Below are 20,792 nucleotides of genomic sequence, written 5' to 3' on the forward strand. Positions count from 1 at the left end.
GTGATCATTTGTTTATATAAAGCGCATACATTTAAATTTTCTTTAGAAAATGACCAATCATTTCGCTAGATAAGACCCTTATTCCTCGTCTGGTATCGTTTAAAGCCCTTTGAAGCTCCACTGAAACTAATTTTTACCTTTAACCGTTTGGAGACAATTTCTATAATAATTTTCTCTTCCCTCAGATGCTGTGAAGAGGTGGAGCCCAAATGCAACAGACTCAGGCATTGATGCAGCAATGGTGGAACCACTGAGACTGTTAGGAAAAAAAAAATGTAGTACTACCACAGCTCTGACTTCCATGCATCAATAGTGGAACACATGAATCACTCCTGGAAGAGCTGGTGGTCGTGGACCAAGAAAATTAACTATGTTATGTTAACTATGATCCTGTACTTTTGTTATTTTCTTGTTTGATTAATGACTGCTTAACATTAATGTAAAACTGTTAGAGAAAATGCCATTGCCACAAACTCACCCATTTTGATCAGAATGTCAGTTTTCATAAGAATGATTTTACACCCTTCCCTTCACTGAAAAGGCACACATACTGTATTATTAACCTGAAAGATGTGTTTCTACTTTGTCTAATTCTGCAGAAAAATGCTGCCCAAATCACAAGCTGCCTGCGGTTTTGGAAATGTACCTGTAAAATACACAGCAAGAAAAAATCAAAATGACAAATAACAGTGATTTGCTGCCATATACTGGTTTGCCATGCCATCTGACTTACAAGTGGTTATTGTTTTTAGGGATTCTTGACATACACGACCCCTAAGTATAGACCTATACAGTAGTGCTAGTGTACACGCACAGTTCTTTGTTGAATTCTGAGGGTGTGTCACTGTAGGGTGTAGGTTACGAGCGTTAGTATTGTTCCTCATGAATTTCCTGCCAGCACCTTCTCCCATTACTGTCAAAAATACAGTATAAAAAATACTCTCCAGATCCTTCAGATTCCCAGATCCATGTTGGTGCTTCTCTTCAGTTCACCCCACTCATTTTCTATAGTGTTCAGGTCAGGGGACTGGGATGGCCATGGCAGAAGCTTCATTTTGTGCTCAGTGACAAATTTTTGTGTTGGTTTTGAGTTCCAGTAGTGTCTGACAACTGAATATGCTGGAGTTTGTTTTTGGATGAGTGAGGGGTTTTTTTTGTGTTAAAACCCTCCTAAACAACTTGAGGTGATGTAGGTCCTGTTTGATAATTTTCGGGGGGAATTCTGACCCCAAGACTCAACTAATCTCGCCAGTTCTCCATCTGTGATCATTGGAGAGTCTTTGACCACTAAACTCTCCTCCTCACCATGCATTAAAGGGTTAGTTCACCCAAAAATGAAAATTCTGTCATTATTTACTCACCCTCATGTCGTTCCAAAACTGTAAGTCCTTCGTTCATCTTTGGAACACAAATTATGATATCTTTGATGAAATCCGAAAGTTCTCTGACCCCTCCATAGACAGCAATTTAATTACCATTTTCGAGGCCCAGAAAAGTAGTAAAAACATCGTTAAAATAGTCCATGTGACTACAGTGGTTCAACCTTAATTTTACGATGTGACGAGAATACTTTTTGTATGTAAAAACAAAACAAAAATAACTACTTTATTTAACAGTTTCTTCTCTCCCTTGCCATTCTCCTATGCTGTTTATGTTGTACATACAGTGCAGCGTTTCCATGTTCTACGTCAGAAAAAAAGGTAGCCAACATGTTTTTCATGTTTTTAGCATCCTACCAAAATGTTTAACTATTAGGAACACAGATTGGTCAAGCTCAGGGATTCAAAAAATAATAATTATGGGTAGATTGCTCAGACACTGGCCGTGAAGGTATTCCACTCTGTTAGGGACACATACATAGGCTAGTTATCACAAAATATTAATAAAGTAAATGTTAAACAATAATGAGCTTTTCTTGGATAATATGTCCCATATGCCATCATAGTATTTTTTTTTTTTTATTCTATTCAAAACAAACGCATAGCTTGATGACGCTGAGTTTGAGCGCGGAATCTTGGGAAATGTCGTCTTCACCTCAGCCAGTGGAAAAGTATCAAGATGGGACTCGGGCAGAAATCATGATCATGGATGAGATTATTAACGTTACTGTAGCCTAGTATGAAGCAGAGCAGGACCGAGTGATGTTGGAGCTGAACGAGGCCGCTGGAGCGATTGTTAATGAGAGACGAACGTAACACGCGCCTCGCGAGCAGCGGAACTTTTAATATGCTGCAGTCGCCGGCGCTGCTTCTTCCGGTCAAGCGTATGAGGTAAACTCAGCGCTGTTTATCACACTTGTTGCACACTGTGGTAAGCTAGATCGATTTTTACAATATCGTTAATAAATGCTGGGTGGCTTGTGTTGATAAATGGCATGCAATTAATTTTAAAACGTATTGTATGATGGAGAAAATGCTGTATTACTTAGCTACTTCACAAAATAGTGTTTTTCTCTGAGGCATGGTAAAAGCATGGTACTCTCGGAAAATCAAGAGAACTAGATTTAAACAATAAGACTAAACGTATTGAGCTATATAACAATAATTCGTTTTATGTCTATAAATGTAACCAAAGTTGTTCCCTTGTCTAATAAAACGTAATTTATTAAAGTGTCTTTAGTGTTTCCATGGATTCCAAAATAAAACCGGAAACTGAGGGTAACGCGGATATGACGCCATTGACAGGCGACCTCCGGACACGTCCCATATCCTTGGTTAAAATCGCGATTTTCTCACGATTTACAAATAGTTGGAAACATTTGGGATATTCTAAGTACTCAACTGAACAAAATATATAACAGTGACCTAGTGGTTTTTGGATATTTTACTGCAAAAATCTTACATAATGTAGCTTTAATGCTTCTCACCTCCCAAAATAAGACAAAAGCATGCCAAACATTTAACGTTGCTGTCAAATTATTATTTAAAAATGACTTGTCTAACAGAGAGGAATGGAGCATAATAGGGTGGAATGGAGTATAACAGGGTGAAAAACCAGTGTTAACAGGTTCTAACAGTGGATGAGCTTTCCATCATTGTCCCGCATGGCTTGCCATCTATAATGTGTGAAACTGCACCTATATAATATTTCGAATTTTAATGCTGTAGCTATTTTCTTACAGCCACTTTCTATTTTGTGAAGCTCAACAATCTTTTGCTGCACATCAGAACTATATTCTTTGGTTTTACTCATTGTGATGAATGATTACAGGAATTTGGCCTTTGTGTTTCCTCACATTTGTACTCCTGTGGAACAGGAAGTCATGGCTGGACAATTTCATGCTCCTGTAGTCACCCTGGTTTGTTAAAAAACGTAAATATGAATGGGAATACTTAAGCAATATTTTACTCATAAGAATTTTTTTTTTTTTTTTTTTTACTTCAGTTTTACTTAAATGAAAGGTTAGAATTTTGTGAATTTTTTGAATGAAAGATCAAAAGGATAAACAATGCTGATTTATTTTCACAGCTGCGTTTGCTCATATTTAGTGCCAATATCAGTGGAGGGCACTGTACAAGGTTATGATCAGATTTAACTTGCATATACAAAATTCAACCAGTATGAGGTGCTGGAACACAACTTGTACTGTACTCTCAGGACCTGATAGTGATAAGAGGGGATTTTTAAAGTAGGCTAAATGAAATACAAATCTAAGATCTTTAACAACTAACAAATTTCAACACTGAAAGACTAAGAAACACATACTGATATAATCTTATTTAATTTGATATAATTTATTTTATATTCTTCTTATTATTATTTTAAATTGCACACTCTGTCCACCTATCAGTGTGAAAAGCAGTCTAGTGATCTTTCTGGTGATCTAGGCAATTATTTAAAGATTATATTTAATAGAATACCCTGAAAACATGTGGTTTGTGAAAGGTGTTATTAAATGTCTGGTCTGTGTTCTCATTGCATCTACACAGTTTTGACCAGCAGGTGTCACCACCGTGCTGTGTTTCAAGTGATTCATCAAATATACAGGTTCTGGTCATATAATTAGAATATCATCAAAAAGTTGATTTATTTCACTAATTCCATTCAAAAAGTGAAACTTGTATATTATATTCATTCATTACACACAGACTGATATATTTCAAATGTTTATTTCTTTTAATTTTGATGATTAGAAATTAGAAATAAATAAGAATATTAAAATTAGAATATTACTTAAGACCAATACAAAGAAAGGATTTTTAGAAATCTTGGCCAACTGAAAAGTATGAACATGAAAAGTATGAGCATGTACAGCACTCAATACTTAGTTGGGGCTCCTTTTGCCTGAATTACTGCAGCAATGCGGCGTGGCATGGAGTCGATCAGTCTGTGGCACTGCTCAGGTGTTATAAGAGCTCAGGTTGCTCTGATAGTGGCCTTCAGCTCTTCTGCATTGTTGGGTCTGGCATATCGCATCTTCCTCTTCACAATACCCCATAGATTTTCTATGGAGTTACGGTCAGGCGAGTTTGCTGGCCAATTAAGAACAGGGATACCATGGTCCTTAAACCAGGTACTGGTAGCTTTGGCACTGTGTGCAGGTGCCAAGTCCTGTTGGAAAATGAAATCTGCATCTCCATAAAGTTGGTCAGCAGCAGGAAGCATGAAGTGCTCTAAAACTTCCTGGTATACGGCTGCGTTGACCTTGGACCTCAGAAAACACAGTGGACCAACACTAGCAGATGACATGGCACCCCAAACCATCACTGACTGTGGAAACTTTACACTGGACCTCAAGCAATGTGGATTGTGTGCCTCTCCTCTCTTCCTCCAGACTCTGGGACCCTGATTTCCAAAGGAAATGCAAAATTTACTTTCATCAGAGAACATAACTTTGGACCACTCAGCAGCAGTCCAGTCCTTTTTGTCTTTAGCCCAGGCGAGACGGGTCTGACGCTGTCTGTTGTTCAAGAGTGGTTTGACACAAGGAATGCGACAGCTGAAACCCATGTCTTGCATACGTCTGTGCGTAGTGGTTCTTGAAGCACTGACTCCAGCTGCAGTCCACTCTTTGTGAATCTCCCCCACATTTTTGAATGGGTTTTGTTTCACAATCCTCTCCAGGGTGCGGTTATCCCTATTGCTTGTACACTTTTTTCTACCACATCTTTTCCTTCCCTTCGCCTCTCTATTAATGTGCTTGGACACAGAGCTCTGTGAACAGCCAGCCTCTTTTGCAATGACCTTTTGTGTCTTGCCCTCCTTGTGCAAGGTGTCAATGGTCGTCTTTTGAACAACTGTCAAGTCAGCAGTCTTCCCCATGATTGTGTAGCCTACAGAACTAGACTGAGAGACCATTTAAAGGCCTTTGCAGGTGTTTTGAGTTAATTAGCTGATTAGAGTGTGGCACCAGGTGTCTTCAATATTGAACCTTTTCACAATATTCTAATTTTGTGAGATACTGAATTTGGGATTTTCCTTAGTTGTCAGTTATAATCATCAAAATTAAAAAATAAACATTTGAAATATATCACTCTGTGTTGTAATGAATGAATATAATATACAAGTTTCACTTTTTGAATGGAATTAGTGAAATAAATCAACTTTTTGATGATATTCTAATTATATGACCAGCACCTGTAGCTGTTTTCACCAATGCCACTAGATGCCAAAATAATGAAAAAAATAACGAAAGGTTCCTCTTCAAAGCTTTATGTAACCAAGTCTTTTCCACCCAAGTTACAACACAACAACATCAAACGTTCAAGAAAATGTTAAGAAATTGTAACACACATAGGCTATGTTTAGCTTTGCAGTTCATATATGTAATTTGCATTTTTTTTCTTCTTCATATATTACCTATATTGTGTAAAATATTTACGGTAAATGTTGATAGGCTGTTATGTTTGTAGACCTCACATAGAACAAGCCTTAAAACAAATTTCAGTCTGCAAGAAATAGTGAAAAGTAAAGTTTAACTGAAATGAATAGACCTACACTTAGGGGTATGGTGTCTTTTTTTCTTTCTTTTTTTTTCTTTTGCGTTTATCAACACAAGGTAACATATCCTTAAGGACATTTTTGTGTCTGTGTTAGTGCTAACTGCATACATTTAGGCAGAAGTGTGTATTTGTATTTCCTTTCCTAAATGTTTGACACTAGGTAAACAAAATAGTTCCACTCAGGACCTTAAGGACAATAGATCCCCATTGAAACCCATTTAAACTGCAATTTTTAATCAAAGACCATTTAACAATGATGCAATCTTTGTTAATAGGCTTTCATTCTGTTGGCAAGGCTTCAAAATTAAAAATTGTACTATTCTTTATAAGATGGTTTCATTTCCACAGGTTTGCATATAAAGCAAATACTTGCTTTTTCCTGTTTTCTGCTTCTGCTGAATTATAGAGCTAATTGAATAAATTATCCATGATTGTGTGGATGTGTTGGGATGTCAGATGCATGTACTAAAAACGTGTGTGTAATATTTCAGAGAGAGAAATTACAGGCTACTGTACTGCAAATAACTTATCCCAACGCTGTGTACCAGTGGAGCTTTGCTGGCATCTAATGGAAAAAGTTTGGTACTGCGCCCAAATGAAATCTTACTGAAAGCTATTTTTTAGCGATATCAACCTCAAATTTGGAACACAATTCGTTTAGATTTATGGCTTTGATTTTCTAGCAGTTTTTGAGTTCAACATGTTTTATAAAATACATATTTTATATAAAAAATTGTTCATAAATAATTTTCATAAGCTTTTCAATTTCTATTAGTGCAATATAATCCCATGTGCAATCAATCCTGTACATAAATTATTCTAATTTCTGCTGCCTATTATCCCCTGCCAGAACATATCAAATGTAAAATCAATTTTACAACAGTACACCTGGTGAAATTATGCTGCCCTCCCCAGCTCCACTGTACAGTCAGGTTCACAAGCACATCACATTCATGCTGGTGATTTCTGGCCATGGCAAGTGTTTGCTAAGAAGACTGTGACTGTAGACACCAAGGCAAGTGGTTTCCAGTGGGACAGTATTACTTCTGCAGTATTAATGTTCAACTGCCAACATTATATTTCCTTTTGCAGCTCCACTGTACAGGAGATCTATATCTGATGGGCGATTTCAAAACAGTGCTTCATGAAGCTTCGAAGCATTACGAATCTTTTGTTTCGAATCAGTGGTTCGTAGCATCTATCCAACCGCCAAAGTCACATGATTTCAGGAAACGAGGCTTTGTTACTTTTATATTTCGAAATTTCAATGATTCACCACTGGGGGGCGTGACTTTGGCAGTTTGATAAACGCTCCGAACCACTGATTCGAAGCAAAAGATTCGTAAAGCTTCGAAGCTTCATGAAGCACTGTTTTGAAATCGCCCATCACTAGATATTGTTAATAAATTAGTTATTTTATTTTATTTTTTTTGCCGCACGAAAAGTATTCTTGTCGCTTCATAACATTAAGTTTGTAGTCGAACTGTTTTAAATATGTCTTTAGTAGCTTTCTGAGCATTGAAAGTGTTAATTATCTTGCTGGCAATGTAGGTCTCACTGAGCCATCGGATTTTATCAAAAATATCTTAATTTGTGTTCTGAAGATGAACGAAGGTCTTACGGGTGTGAAACGACATGAGGGTGAGTAATTAATGACATAATTTTCATTTTTGGGTGTACTAACCCTTTAACTTATATTGCATAGTCTATACATGGATCCTGTTACTTACAGGATTATTACAGCCAAATAATAAATAAAATGAAATTAAAATGAAAGTGCAACACATTTTTTGAATTCATTGGCTGCACCGATGTCAACGAATGACGTTATGCGCGTGCACGCGAAGGGCAGTTCATTCTGGCAAGCAGTCGAATTTCGGCACCTACAGTATCTTCACGCGTGAGTGACATGTGAACTTTCCGTGCACCGGGAATCTATTCCTCTCAATCTGAAGGGAATCCGTGGTCTGGACGCTGTACTGCTAAGGTAAGTAAGTCTGTATTTGTGTGTTTTGACGCGGAATATTTTGCTTTGCACATTCCAAAAGACCGTATACAGCAGTTCACGGTTGTGTTTGGTTTCAGACGGGACGCATATCCCGGACTGACTGAGACGCATGTTGCATGTGAGATGATGTACCGATTGGGTTTGTTGTGAATAGCTGTTTTAACTTTAATTCCTTGAAACTAGCGTACATTTTTTTTTTTTTTTTTGTTCTTACAACTTTTCATTTAATTATTAATAGGTAATGTTTGTTTTTTTTCCCCCACTAGTATTCAATAGGTTGTAGTAGTAGTATACAGTGTACGAACTAGTGTGTGACTTTCCGGTGGGTTCTACCTTTTCTGTCTAAATTTGTTTTTTGTTTTTTTTTAAACATTGAAAAATGATGCATGAATAATCAAGTAAGCCCAAGTTGCTTCAGTCCAGTAAATGTTTATCTTCCATTTACTTTATAAAAATCATTAAAAATGTATTTATTTATTTATTTATTTTTTATTTAGTACTGTCCTGAGTAAGATATTTTACATAAAAAATGTTTACATATGGTCCACAAGACAAAAAAATAGCTGAATTTATTAATATGACCCCGCTCAAAAGTTTGCGAACCGTTGGTTCTTAATACTGTGTGTGGTTACCTGGATGATCAGCAACGTTTTTTTGTTTTGTGATGGTTGTTCATGAGTCGCTTGTTTATTCTGAGCAGTTAAACTGCCCAGTATTCTTCAGAAAAATCCTCCAGGTCCCAAAAATTCTTCAGTTTTCCAGCATCTTTTGTGTATTTGAACCCTTTCCAGCAGTGACTGTATGATTTTGAGATCCATCTTTTCACACTGAGGACAACTGAGGGACTCAAACACAACTATTAAAAAAGGTTCAAACATTCACTGATGCTCCAGAAGGAAACACGATGCATTAAGAGCCGGGGGGTGAAAACTTTTTGAATTTGAAGATCAAGGAATATTGTACTTAATTTGGCAGTACTAAATGAAAAAAAGAAAAAAAAGAAAAGATATAAATAGATATCTTTTAGATATCTTCTAAAAGGTCCCATCTATGGTTTAATCAGGTTAGGGGCGATGTGTGAAGTCGAGAAAGTAGTTTTTAGGCCCCTGGGCTGAGTTACACCAGATTACAACAGCATCATGGGAAATGACAGACATAACGAGAGTTTGCATTCATTCTCACGCTTGTTGATCAACAGCTGACCTCAGATCTTTGCCACAAACCGCTTTCTGCTGACTAAACCAAGAAAGGTGTGCTTCTTCCCCCACTCATGTTCTTTCACTTCCTCTATCTTTTCCCCTCTGCTTTCACACCTTCTGCTGACGGGCACAAAACCATTTCCTCAGCTTCTCTCTGGTCACGCAGATGGATTCTGAGTAGAAAAAAGCAGTGTTCTAGGGAAAATAAGACTGGATTGTGTGGGAGGGACTTTTGCCAATGCACATAAAACCTTCACCCTTTTGCTTTTGCTTCAAAGAGTCTCGTTACAAGCACAACACGCTATCAGTGCAGGCCGAGACTATGGCGTAACATTACAGCCGCGTTTGAGAGAGTGTCTAGGGTGTTTTGAATGAGTGATATGTTGTTCTAGGGGGTTTTATGTGGTTTCTGTGGTGTTCTGAGTGTTTGCTATGGTGTTCTATGGGGTTTCAAGTGCATTCTAGATGATTGCTAGGTGTTCTGGGTTGTCACTAGGGTGTTGTTCGGAAGTTCTAGGGTGTTCTGAATGGTTACTACTGTTTGTTTGGAGTTTATAGTTTGTAGGGTGTTTTGAATGATAGATATGGTGTTCTAGGGGGTTTCTAGGGTGTTCTATGTGGCTTCTAGGGTGTTCTGTGAGGATTCTAGTGTGTTCTGTGTGGTTTCCATGGTGTTCTAAGGGGTTTCTAGGGCGTTTTGAGGATTTTAGGGTGTTCTACGTGGTGTCTATGGTGTTCTTATGGGTTTCTAGGGTGTTCTATGTGGTTTCTATGGTGTTCAAAAGGGTTTCAAGGGCGTTTTGTGGTTTCTAGAGTGTTCTGCGAGGTTTCTAGTGTGTTCTATGGTATGTGGTTTCTAGTGTTTTCTATGAGGTTTCTAGTGTGTTCTATGTGAGTTTCTAGGGTATTCTAGGGCTTTCTGTGGTTTCTATGGAGTTATGTGAAATTGTCAGTGACAGTGTATTATTGGGTTTCTAGCATGTGGTTTCTGTGGTGTTCTACGGGGTTTCTAGGGCGTTTTAAGTAGTTGTTGAGGTGTTTCAGTTTAGGACAAAAACTCTGGTAGCATGTTGTTCTGGTAACAAGATTGCGTGGTTGCATCAAGCTTGATTTGGTGTGTCAAGTGTGTCTTGACCTTCTGTCCTGCATTACGAACACACATGTCAGGGTAATTGGATCCCTGAATATATATAAGTGTGATTCTTAAGCGAAGTCTCTGTCGCTGATCTATATGTCCACGTCCCATTTCCTTTGTGTCCATGAGCTCAGTATTGAGTTAGAGCTGCTGAAATGTCCTTTCAGGTCTAGCGCTGTCAGTAAATGCAGTCATTTATCTTCCTAGATTAGAGGTTAAATATTATATGATTCCTTTCAAGCACCTGCAGGCAGATGCATTGAGATGGTCTTTGCTCCTAAACCCAATCCCAAAGTAAATCTCTGAGCAAAATTGGATTGCTCTTTCATAGCTCAGGAAAGTTGATGGAGTTTTAATTTCAGCATCAACTTTGTCTTGATGTTTCTCCTCAGATTCCTCGAACATGCACAAAACAACTGTTGACAGAAAGAGAAGATAGAGAAGATGTGGATGACAGCTCAGATCATTTGGTTTTTAGAGACTTTGATGAGAAATTGCAAAGAAATTGTTGATCTCTTCTAAAACTTTAGAGGAGACTTATGAGATTTCTTGGGTCTTTTTCTCAGGGAAATAATCAGGAGACTTAGGCTAAGCAAAATCTCATTGGTGATCCTTTTTTTCTTCTTCTACAGGGTCAGTCAAACTTTGGGACACATCTCTCCATTTAATCTCTTAAATTTCTGAGACAAACAGTTGAGAGATTGGAGATTGTATTTGTGATTTTTCTCTCCCACTGTGTCAATCACACTTCAGACAGAAGTGAAAGTCTCAATTTGCTCTGTTTAATCTGTTTGCTGTCTAGGAGAAACAATTGAGATATTACAGAGATCTCATTGTTGATTTATTGGTGATTGGCCACACTTTGGCATCTGTCTATATCTAAATTACAGAAGAGAGCTGAAATTAACTCAGCCCTCAGGGTGAGTGCATTATCACTTCACAGCGTCGATGGAACTCCAGGGAATGGCAGGTTAACATCAGGTTTGAGCTTCGTTAGGCTTTTTAATTTGAAGAATGTTTTTCTGAAGGGATGAATGGGTCGAGAGATTGAGCACCATGGTCAAGCCAACCTCTAGTGACCTTCACCAAATTTTGTACTAGCCATAATGTGTTTGTGCGTTAACATTGTTTCATTCTTTAAAACCTGTCTTTTTACAGTAATGACTACTTTGCTGGTTGCTAGGATATTCTGAGGGGTTGCTATGGTGTTCTGGGTGGTTTCTTAATTCTTAAATTGATTTTCCAGTGTATTTTTTTTTTATCTTTATATATACCTTTATAAAATAAATGTTTTAAATAAATACGCAAATCTGACTTCTTTTATCAGAATTGTAAGATATAAAATCGCAATTACCAGACCAAATCTGAGAAAAAAAAGACATCACGCAATTCTGGGAAAAAAGTCAGAGTTGCGAGATGTAAACTCACAAGTGCGAGGAAAAAAAGTCAGAATTGTGAAATAAAAAGTTGCAGTTACCTTTTTTATTCAGTGGTGGAAACAAGCTTGCATAGGTATGTCACTGTCTTAATGAGTGAGTCATCAAGTCATTCATTCATTCAGTAACGAAGCAAGTGGCTGTATTTATGAATGGGTCATTGAATCATTGACTCGCGCGATTCGTTCAAAGCCGCAGATTCGTTCACGAAACACCGCCGTGTGTTGCAGTTTTGCTGTGGCTTTCGTTGGAACTTTTATTTTGTTGCAAAATAGAGCAAACAATACTGTGTTTAAAATGTACATCACTTAATATTACCCTTTTGTTACACATGGTCACATTTGCAGTCATGTGGATATTTGAGTTTGAGTCTTAAATTGATCTCTATGCACAGTCTGTGTCTGTAGGCTTTGTTCTTCATGCTAGTAAGTTCTAAATCCCCACTTTTACAAAGGTACATTGTCGAGAACAGATTTGCTAAGGCAGCATAATCTGCAAACAATCTATCATATGCACGCTGCTTGTGTGGATGCAGTCAGTTTTGACGCAAAAGATGAGGTAAATTGATTAGATATCATGTAATTATATATTTTCTGGGGGTGATGCTATGATGTCTTAGTGGGTTTATATTGTGTTTTAGGTAGTTTCTAGGTTGTTCCAGTGGGATTCTGTTATGTTCTGTGTGGTTCCTAGGGTGTTCTAGGTGGTTGTTAGGATGTTTTTGTGGTTTCTAGGGTTCTAGAGCATATGAACAATAGTAATAGCGATGTCTACCTTAGCAAGCGCTACTAATTAACATCTTTATACTCACTGATACTCCAACATCTGAACTTTGCATTTTGTCATTATTTGTCCTAATTCAAACTCTTTCTTTTTACAGCAATGGCCACCTGGTTACCAGCGGTCCTACTGGTGCTACAAGTAATCGCTGCATCCTCCGAAGAGCCCATACTCGAGTTTTCCACAGACACGCCCATCAATAATGTGGCACAGGACTCCCAGACCGGGCGTGTTTACCTGGGTGCGGTCAATACTATTTATCAATTGGACTCTTCATTGAACCTTGAGGCCAGAGCCGAAACGGGGCCCAAGAAAGATGCGAGGGGTTGCACACCTCCAGTGTCTACTTGCCAGGACCTGAAAGACACCAACAACATCAATAAACTGTTGCTGGTTAATTCGGCTAACGGGTCGCTGATAGTCTGTGGGAGTTTGTACCGAGGAATCTGCTCTCTGCTCAACCTCACCAACGTCAAAGAGCAGATATACTACAGCGACAGCAAAGGGGAGCAGACTTATGCCGCCAGCACCGAAGAGCACGTTTCCGTAGTGGGTGTCATGGCCACACTCAAAATCGATGATAAACCATTCAACGTCTTTTTGGTCGGCAAGGGCTATGGAAGCATGGACAGCTCGAAACTCATCAGCACCAGAATGGTGCAGAACTATCGTGACTGGGTCGTGTTCGAAAGCATCATTGAGGCGTCTACGGTCCAAGCAGTTCCCTTCGTGCCGAAGTACCTGCACGACTTCCGCTTTGCCTTCAAAAACGACGACTTCATCTATTTCCTCTTTTCACGCACTCTCGGTGGGACGGACAACAAGAACTTTACTTTCGTTTCACGCCTCTGCGAGAACGACACTCACTATTATTCGTACACGGAGCTTCAGCTTAGTTGCGGCCAGAAGAATCGCTACAATAAAGTCCAGGCCGCGTATTTGACAGAGCCAGGGAAAGAGCTGGCCCAGGCCATGTCCGAATCCGGAGAGTATGGGAATGTCCGGGAATGGGATAAAGTCCTGTTCGTGGTGGCTAGCTCAGAGGAAGGGGCCACTGAATCAGCTCTGTGTATGTACCCACTTAAAAACATCAACCAGAAACTGTTGGCCATAGTTACCGCTTGCTACACGGACAACGGCAAGATTGACGACAGATTAGTTGTGCAGAGTCCCTACACATCCAGTAAAGATGATCCATGTGTCAAACACAGTGTAAGTAGCAGCTTTTCATAACATTGGTCCATGACACACACGTCTGTTTTGAAGCAGAAAAGTTATTCCTTTGGAGTTTAACAACTAACAATATTTAGCTTCTTTATGGACCCAACAGTGTATGTATTATGATGACCCAGATAGCAACATAGTGTCGGCCCAGATCTGGACCAGATCTGGCCCACATCTGGTACACGTGGATTCCACACCTACTAGATGTGGGCCACTATAATAAATGTAAGTTAAAAGGACTTTAAATGTCCAAAGTTAATTTAAATCCATAATTTACTTGGAAATAAAGGAAACTAATGATTTTTTTTGTGCTTAACATACAGCACCCATAGGGTAGAGATGTACAAAATGTGCTCTTTTTAAACCTGTTTTACTTCTGTGATGTAGTTAAAGAAGATACAAGGAAATGTCTTGGAGTCAGAGCAAATTATATTTTGATGAAAGATTAACAAGACATAAAGTCCTGGAACATAATATTTAAAAAGTACATTTTGTACATTTTAGTACATGTTTAAGTGTCTGTTTCCCTTTACTCTTTGTTATCTTGCAGAAAGACATTGTGAACCTGAATAAGTGCGGAGCTGATTTTCTTCCATCTCCATTGGCCAGTCGACAGGAGTTTGCCTTGAAGGCCAATCCCATGTTCATCAGACAGAACCTGCTGACCGCAGTGGCTGTGGCTGTCGAGAATGATCACACCATTGCCTTTCTGGGGCACAATGCTGGAGAGGTGATCAAGGTGAGATAAGTTGTGTTAAATTCTAGAAACTACATTCACACGGTGCTCAAACCCTCATCTGAGGTGCCATAACCCCATAGAGTTCAGGTTGGATCACTATAAATAAGTGGGAAGTGTTCTAGATGTTATGTAAGAACAACAATACAGAATGACTTTTGAATGTGCAATATGAACTATTCATTTAAAGGCATTGTTCACCCAAGAATGAACATTCTGTCAGCATTTACTCACTCTTATGTTGTTATAAACCTGTATGGCTTTGTCTTCTGTGGAACAGAAACAATTCATTTTTCTGTTCATTTATTTTCAATTAGTGCTGTCAAATCGATTAATCATGATTAATCGGATCTAACACAAAGGTTTGTGTTTATATAATATATATGTGTGTGTGTGTGTGCACATTATTTAAACACAAACTTTTATGTTAGATGTGATTAATTGACAGCACTGTTTTCAATACAATGAAAGTAAGTGAGGCCTGCTGCTGCTGTCAAGCTTTAGAATGACAAAAATCATCATAAAACTGTCAATTAATCAATGTTTATTCATAGAGCACATTTAAACAACCGAGGTTGACCAAAATCTTACTCTCAAATAAAAAGGCTTTGTTAGAGCTGATTATTTGTAGGATAGACAGATGAAATTGAGCGATAGATGGATAAAAACCCGGATGGAGGTTTTTGTGAGTTCCCTGCGGATGGAGCCAAGGTTTTATGGTCATTACGCGGCTTGCAGGCCATTAGTTGAGGGTTTTGACACAATGTCAGGTGTGGCTCAGGTGCGTGGGACGGGCTGAGGGGGTTTGTGTGGTCTGTAAATATGACAGATGTGTCCTGTCCTGTGCTCGACTCTTTAATTGTGGGCTTCTCTGTGTCTATTGTTCTCTCTTTACCCAGGTACATTTGTCAAGCCAGCCAGAGGCGTACAACCCCGGTCCGGGCTACAAAACCAGCGGCTACGTAAATAAGAACCTTTTCTTTGACAAAACCAAGGCGCACTTGTACATCACCACAGAGAAAAAGGTACGAGGCTGGAGTCATTTATCATAGACGGTGTGCTCAGTAGTAGCTCTTTGATTATCTCAACCTCAGGAAACACATGATTGCCATTATTCCAGCGCCTTTTATTGTTACGGCTCCTATTGGTGGCAAAATGTACATTATTATTTTTAAAAGGCAGTGGTATAGTGTACGTCTTGCTGAGGCTATGACCTTACAGTGATGTAATTGCAGTGTTTATGAGGCGGTGATGTATTGAAATCCCTCAAGCTTTTTTGTTTGTTGTTTTCTCTGTAATTTTCTGCAATTAATTCTGCTTGAACCACTTCACATACAGGCTTTGTTTAGATCAGTTCATTTCAGTATAAGGTTAAGAAACTATCTCACTTTTTATGGGTTTTAAAACTTTTTAAAACAGCGATGACATCATTAGAATTTGCCTGCTGAATTGTGATTGTTGATTGGTCAGTACAGCGTTTCAGCTCTATTGAATGCAGCTTTAATGAATCATTGTTTTATTTTGTGTTCATGCAGATCACGAAGGTGCCCGTACAGGCCTGCCATCTGAAGAAGGACTGCCAGACCTGCGTCAATCAGAGAGATCCATACTGTGGCTGGTGTGTCCTGGAGGGAAGGTACGTTTTTTTATCATTCTTAAAATAGTGCTTGTGCCCTCCTGGTGCTCATATGGGAGATAAAGTTTCGAATACAGCAATGGGTCCCTATTCTTCCATCTCTCACTGTATTTCCTGTCTATTTCCACTGTACTAGCCAAATAAAATAGGAAATATGTATATAAATACGTATATATAACTAAAAAATACGTGGTATATTAAATTTAATTGCGTGAGAGGTGTTGTGTTGTAATGTGTTATTGATTGTGTAGATGCACCAGGCGATCGGAGTGCAGTCGTGCGGAGGAAAAGAACGGTTGGCTGTGGAGTCCAAGCCAACAGTGTGTGAAAATCGTCTCTTTCCACCCGGCAAATCTCAGCTGCTTGAAGTCCCAGCAGGTACCAGCCGAATGTTTGGTTTCAAAGATTTAGGAGTGAAATGAAGGATTGTTCTCTCTTTTCTCTAATATCAGCACAACTGTGTGAGTTCAGAGTTTGTAAAATGTCCCTCAGGTGGAGATAAACGTCCAATCGCTGCCGATCCTCAGAGATTCCGACCGCATCCACTGCGACTTTGGCCCTTATCGCAACAGCGCCATGATGGTGGACGGCCGAATCAGTTGCCGCTCACCTGAACAGCATCGTATACTCCCCGCATCTGCACACCAAGGTACGTCATGAACTGTCAACAGCCTTTTAGAGGTTTACAGACTCTCTACACACTGTTTACACTGTTTAATTACATATTTAATTTAGTTAGTTAATCTATAAATCATTTTAGTTATATAATATTTACTTTTATAAATATTTAAATATTTTATTATTTTATTATTATTTTATTTATTGACCCATAAATAGTTGTAATAAATAATGTTATTGTTCTTATTGTTGTTTTTATTTAATTTAAATGTAATTATTATTTACAAACAATTTTATTTGTTTATTTATGTATTCATTAATTAATTGGCTGCATATAATTTAGTAAGTTTGTAAAGCAGGTTTAAATAAAATAATTATTTATTTTATTAGTAATAAAAACAATTGAAAAAAAATTATTGTACATTTAATAATAATTGTATTATTTCTTATTTCATTTTATTATGTTATTTCAAATCCATATGCTGTTATTTATTGTGGAAAAGGAGAAAAAAAAGAGGAGAAATTTCACATTCCTGTATTTCAACCACATCTGTCAAGCTACAAAAAGAGCAAAAATCGCCATAAAAAAAGCTCATTGTTACCTCGAAAAATGGAGGCATCTGATTTGTGAATGATTTTTGAGCTGATTTGTTTCACTGAATCAGTTCAACTCAATATGAGTTCAAATTCAGCCTGTTCCTCATGCAAAACTTTGGAAGATTTGGAATATAGTTCATATAGTCATTTATGGTGCTTTTAGTCTATTTATGTCCATCAGGGTTTCTTGAAGCAAAGATGTTATCCTCTCTCTGATCCTCAGGTTGTTTTTGCTACTGTATCTTTAAGACATCTATGTGCAGACAACCTTTGCTATGATTGGCTAATCTGACCCCCTGCGTCTCTGTAGATTTCGTGGCGGTTCCGGTCCGCATCTTTGTGAACGATAGTGTGAAGGTCGCATCCAGCGAGTACAAGTTCTACAACTGCACAGCGGCAGTCTGGGAAGCAGAACATACACCGTACGTTTACTGTCTCTGCTTCTATTGTCAGCGAGTGTGTGTGTGTGTGTGTGTGTGTGTGTGTGTGTGCGCGCGCGTGTGTGTGTGTCTCCGCTTTATGCTGACACCACTGTGTGTATAATGAATACGAGCATCTGTAACGATGAGATTTACTCATAAATTGTAATGCATCACTGAAGCTGGAATTGAATTTGCTTCTATAGAGACTTGCTTACACTGCGTGAAAAGGGTCATTTCCAGTAATATCTGGTCATGGAAAACTTCCATGTGATTTCAGGTTTGCCGGATGTATGTGGAAAAATCCTGAACCAAACTAAACAGAACAGTAAATTTCCAGAAATACCGAGATACTCGAGTACACAGACAACTTTACGGACATACATGGCTGAAACAGTGCTGGGTGTGAGGACTGATGGCTGTCAGGTGTGAATTAAGGCATTTCATGTTAATGACCAGCAGTTAAGGTGCTTCCTGTGATGGATGGATGGGTGTGAGCCAGGGAAGTTTCACAAAACAGCCTCAACATAGTCTTAATATGATTTAACTCAAATATAGCTAACCTTAACACTTTTTTTTTTATCACGTAGAGAACATATCTATGTATGATTCATAATTTGAAGGCATTCTCTCACCAACTTCATTCTTCTTTCCAGATTGTTTCACAAAAAATAAGACCTGGTCCTTTAATGGTGTAGGGAGAGAAGTGGTTAATCTAGTACCTTCACAAACTGAATAATGCCCTTAAAAAAAGAGACTCTGTGTTATGACATGTATATCTTTTGCTGACAATGTAATGCTAACAGTGTAGCTGTTTAATAGTTATTTGTTAGTCAAAACTAGCAAAGTGTGTGTGTGTGTGTGTGTGTGTATATATATATATATATATATATATATATATATATATATATATATATATATATATATATATATATATGAATAATTGAATAAACTGCATATAAATAAACAATCATACTTTCAAAATATATCTCACATGAGAAATATTTTACATACATAAAATGATCCACACACACACACACACACACACACGAATCCACTTCAACATCATGCACTACACTAACCAGGTAAGACTGATTATCTATATCGTGTAAAACTTATTTATATATTAAATTTTATTTTATATATATTTAATGTCAAAACTATATCTGAGAAAAAATACAGTATAAATAATGTTTTCTCTTTACCATAGTATCCTACACACAGGACTGGGTCAACTGATTTTCAGAAATTATAAACAGTAACAGAAGTTCAGAAGGTTGTTCCAATCTTTCAATATCCACTTTTTTTATTGTTTTACAATATCTTCTGTTACTAAACATATTTTATGTCTTTTAGGTATCTTGCAAGATTTATAATGAGGCTATGAGGAAGAAGTATTTGTAGTTTCATCCTGGGGAAGGCCCAGCTGAAACACTCAATCAAGGTTGTGTCAGAAAAAGCCAAAAAGAAACAAACAGTAAGTTTCGAAATTGACATGCTGTAGCCTGTAACTCTTCTTAAAAAGGCTATTAGATTGTAGTGAGGATTTTCAGTGGTTACATTACTGTTGTTTTGCAGCTGCTGGAGACGAGGTAAACTGAGACAAACACAGAAAGAGCACTGAGAAGGACAGAAATGGTGGATCTCAATATAAGATGAGGAAGATGTTGATGTGGACTCGCACAGGAGCTACAGTGAGGACGACTGGGACATCATTTCATCTTTTGTTTGAAGCTTTAATTCAGAGTAAATGCTGTATTTGTTTTCTGTTGAAAATGTAAATGTTGTTTACCAGCTGTTTTATATACTATTTTTCCCTAATAAAGACAACCAATCAATTATTGGTTAAAACTGAATGCATATATCAATAAAAATGTGTGTAAAATACAAAATGGTATTTTTAATGCCTATTATATCTGTTTAAGTGATAAAGAAGACCTAAATATATAATTTAAGCCATTTCTTATAAATATGACTCATTTTAGAGAAAATATGAGTAAGTAAATCATAGAGACAGAAAAGTCACTGTATAACAGGAACGACTCATGTAGGAGAATGACGGGAGAAAAGAAATTGTTGAATAAAGTCATTATTTTTGTTTTGTTTTTGCACACAAAAAGTATTCTCGTCGCATCATAACATTAAGGTTGAACCACTAGTCACGTGGACTGCTTTAATAATGTCTTTAATACCTTTCCGGGCCTTGAAAGTGGTAATTAAATTGCCGTCTATGGAGAGGTCAGAGAGCTCTCGAATTTCATCAAAAATATCTTAATTTGTGTTTGAAGATGAACGAAGGTCTTACGGGTTTGGAACGACATGAGGGTGAGTAATTAATAACAGAATTTTCATTTTTGAGTGAACTAATATAGACACACGTCCTCTTCCAGGCAGATTTGTAACATCTTTAATTGATTGGAATTGACCTGATTGGCCTTTCAATGCTTTAGCTATTTTCTTACAGCCACTTTCTATTTTGTGAAGCTCAACAATCTTTTGCTGCACATCAGAACTATATTCTTTGGTTTTACTCATTGTGATGAATGATTACAGGAATTTGGCCTTAGTGTTTCCTCACATTTGTACTCCTGTGGAACAGGAAGTCATGGCTGGACAGTTTAATGCTCCTATAGTCACCCTGGTGTGTTAAAAAACGCGAATGGGAATATACTTCAGAGACATTTTACTCATAAGAACGTGGTTTGTGAAAGGTCTGTGTTCTCATTGGATTTACATAGTTTTGACCAGCAGGTGTCACCACCGTGCTGTGTTTCAAGCGATTCGAAACCGTTTCCTGACATTTATATGTGCCTGATTTCTCCGCCGGGGAAATACATAGAGCAAATCGCCTGTGAACGCTTTATAGAAATACAATATAGGTAGGTTTAAATCGGAGTCATCACTTATATCAATGTTATATATATTGTCATGTAGTCCAGCCCTAAAACTCGTATAGTTTTTGTCAGTGTTTATTTAAAAACACCCCATTATGCAGAATATAAGATGGTAAATATTTAATTGATGAGTTGTCAACATAATATATAACATACAATTTATAGGGT

At 37.8% G+C, this 20,792-nt stretch overlaps 1 protein-coding gene across 5 annotated transcripts; it reads left to right on the plus strand.

Annotated features, from left to right (window-relative positions):
* Positions 1-7,765: 7,765 nt before the first annotated feature.
* LOC127507292 (plexin-B2-like) lies at positions 7,766-19,622 on the plus strand. 5 transcript variants are annotated; one of them, XM_051884279.1, is made up of 12 exons: positions 7,766-7,929; positions 12,601-13,712; positions 14,275-14,463; positions 15,360-15,485; positions 15,996-16,096; positions 16,348-16,474; positions 16,589-16,745; positions 17,622-17,733; positions 18,011-18,156; positions 18,941-19,006; positions 19,087-19,207; positions 19,309-19,622. In XM_051884279.1, the coding sequence occupies exons 2-9, from the start codon at positions 12,603-12,605 to the stop codon at positions 18,048-18,050; spliced, it is 1,962 nt and encodes a 653-aa protein (XP_051740239.1). In that variant the 5' UTR covers positions 7,766-7,929; positions 12,601-12,602; the 3' UTR covers positions 18,051-18,156; positions 18,941-19,006; positions 19,087-19,207; positions 19,309-19,622. The 5 variants fall into 5 exon arrangements, with proteins under 5 accessions (XP_051740239.1, XP_051740238.1, XP_051740237.1 ...); XM_051884278.1 differs by having other exon boundaries at positions 18,011-19,006; XM_051884277.1 differs by lacking the exon at positions 18,011-18,156.
* The last annotated feature ends 1,170 nt before the right edge of the window (positions 19,623-20,792 follow it).

The sequence above is a fragment of the Ctenopharyngodon idella genome, chromosome 24, assembly GCF_019924925.1.
Source record: "Ctenopharyngodon idella isolate HZGC_01 chromosome 24, HZGC01, whole genome shotgun sequence".
Lineage (NCBI taxonomy): Eukaryota > Metazoa > Chordata > Actinopteri > Cypriniformes > Xenocyprididae > Ctenopharyngodon > Ctenopharyngodon idella.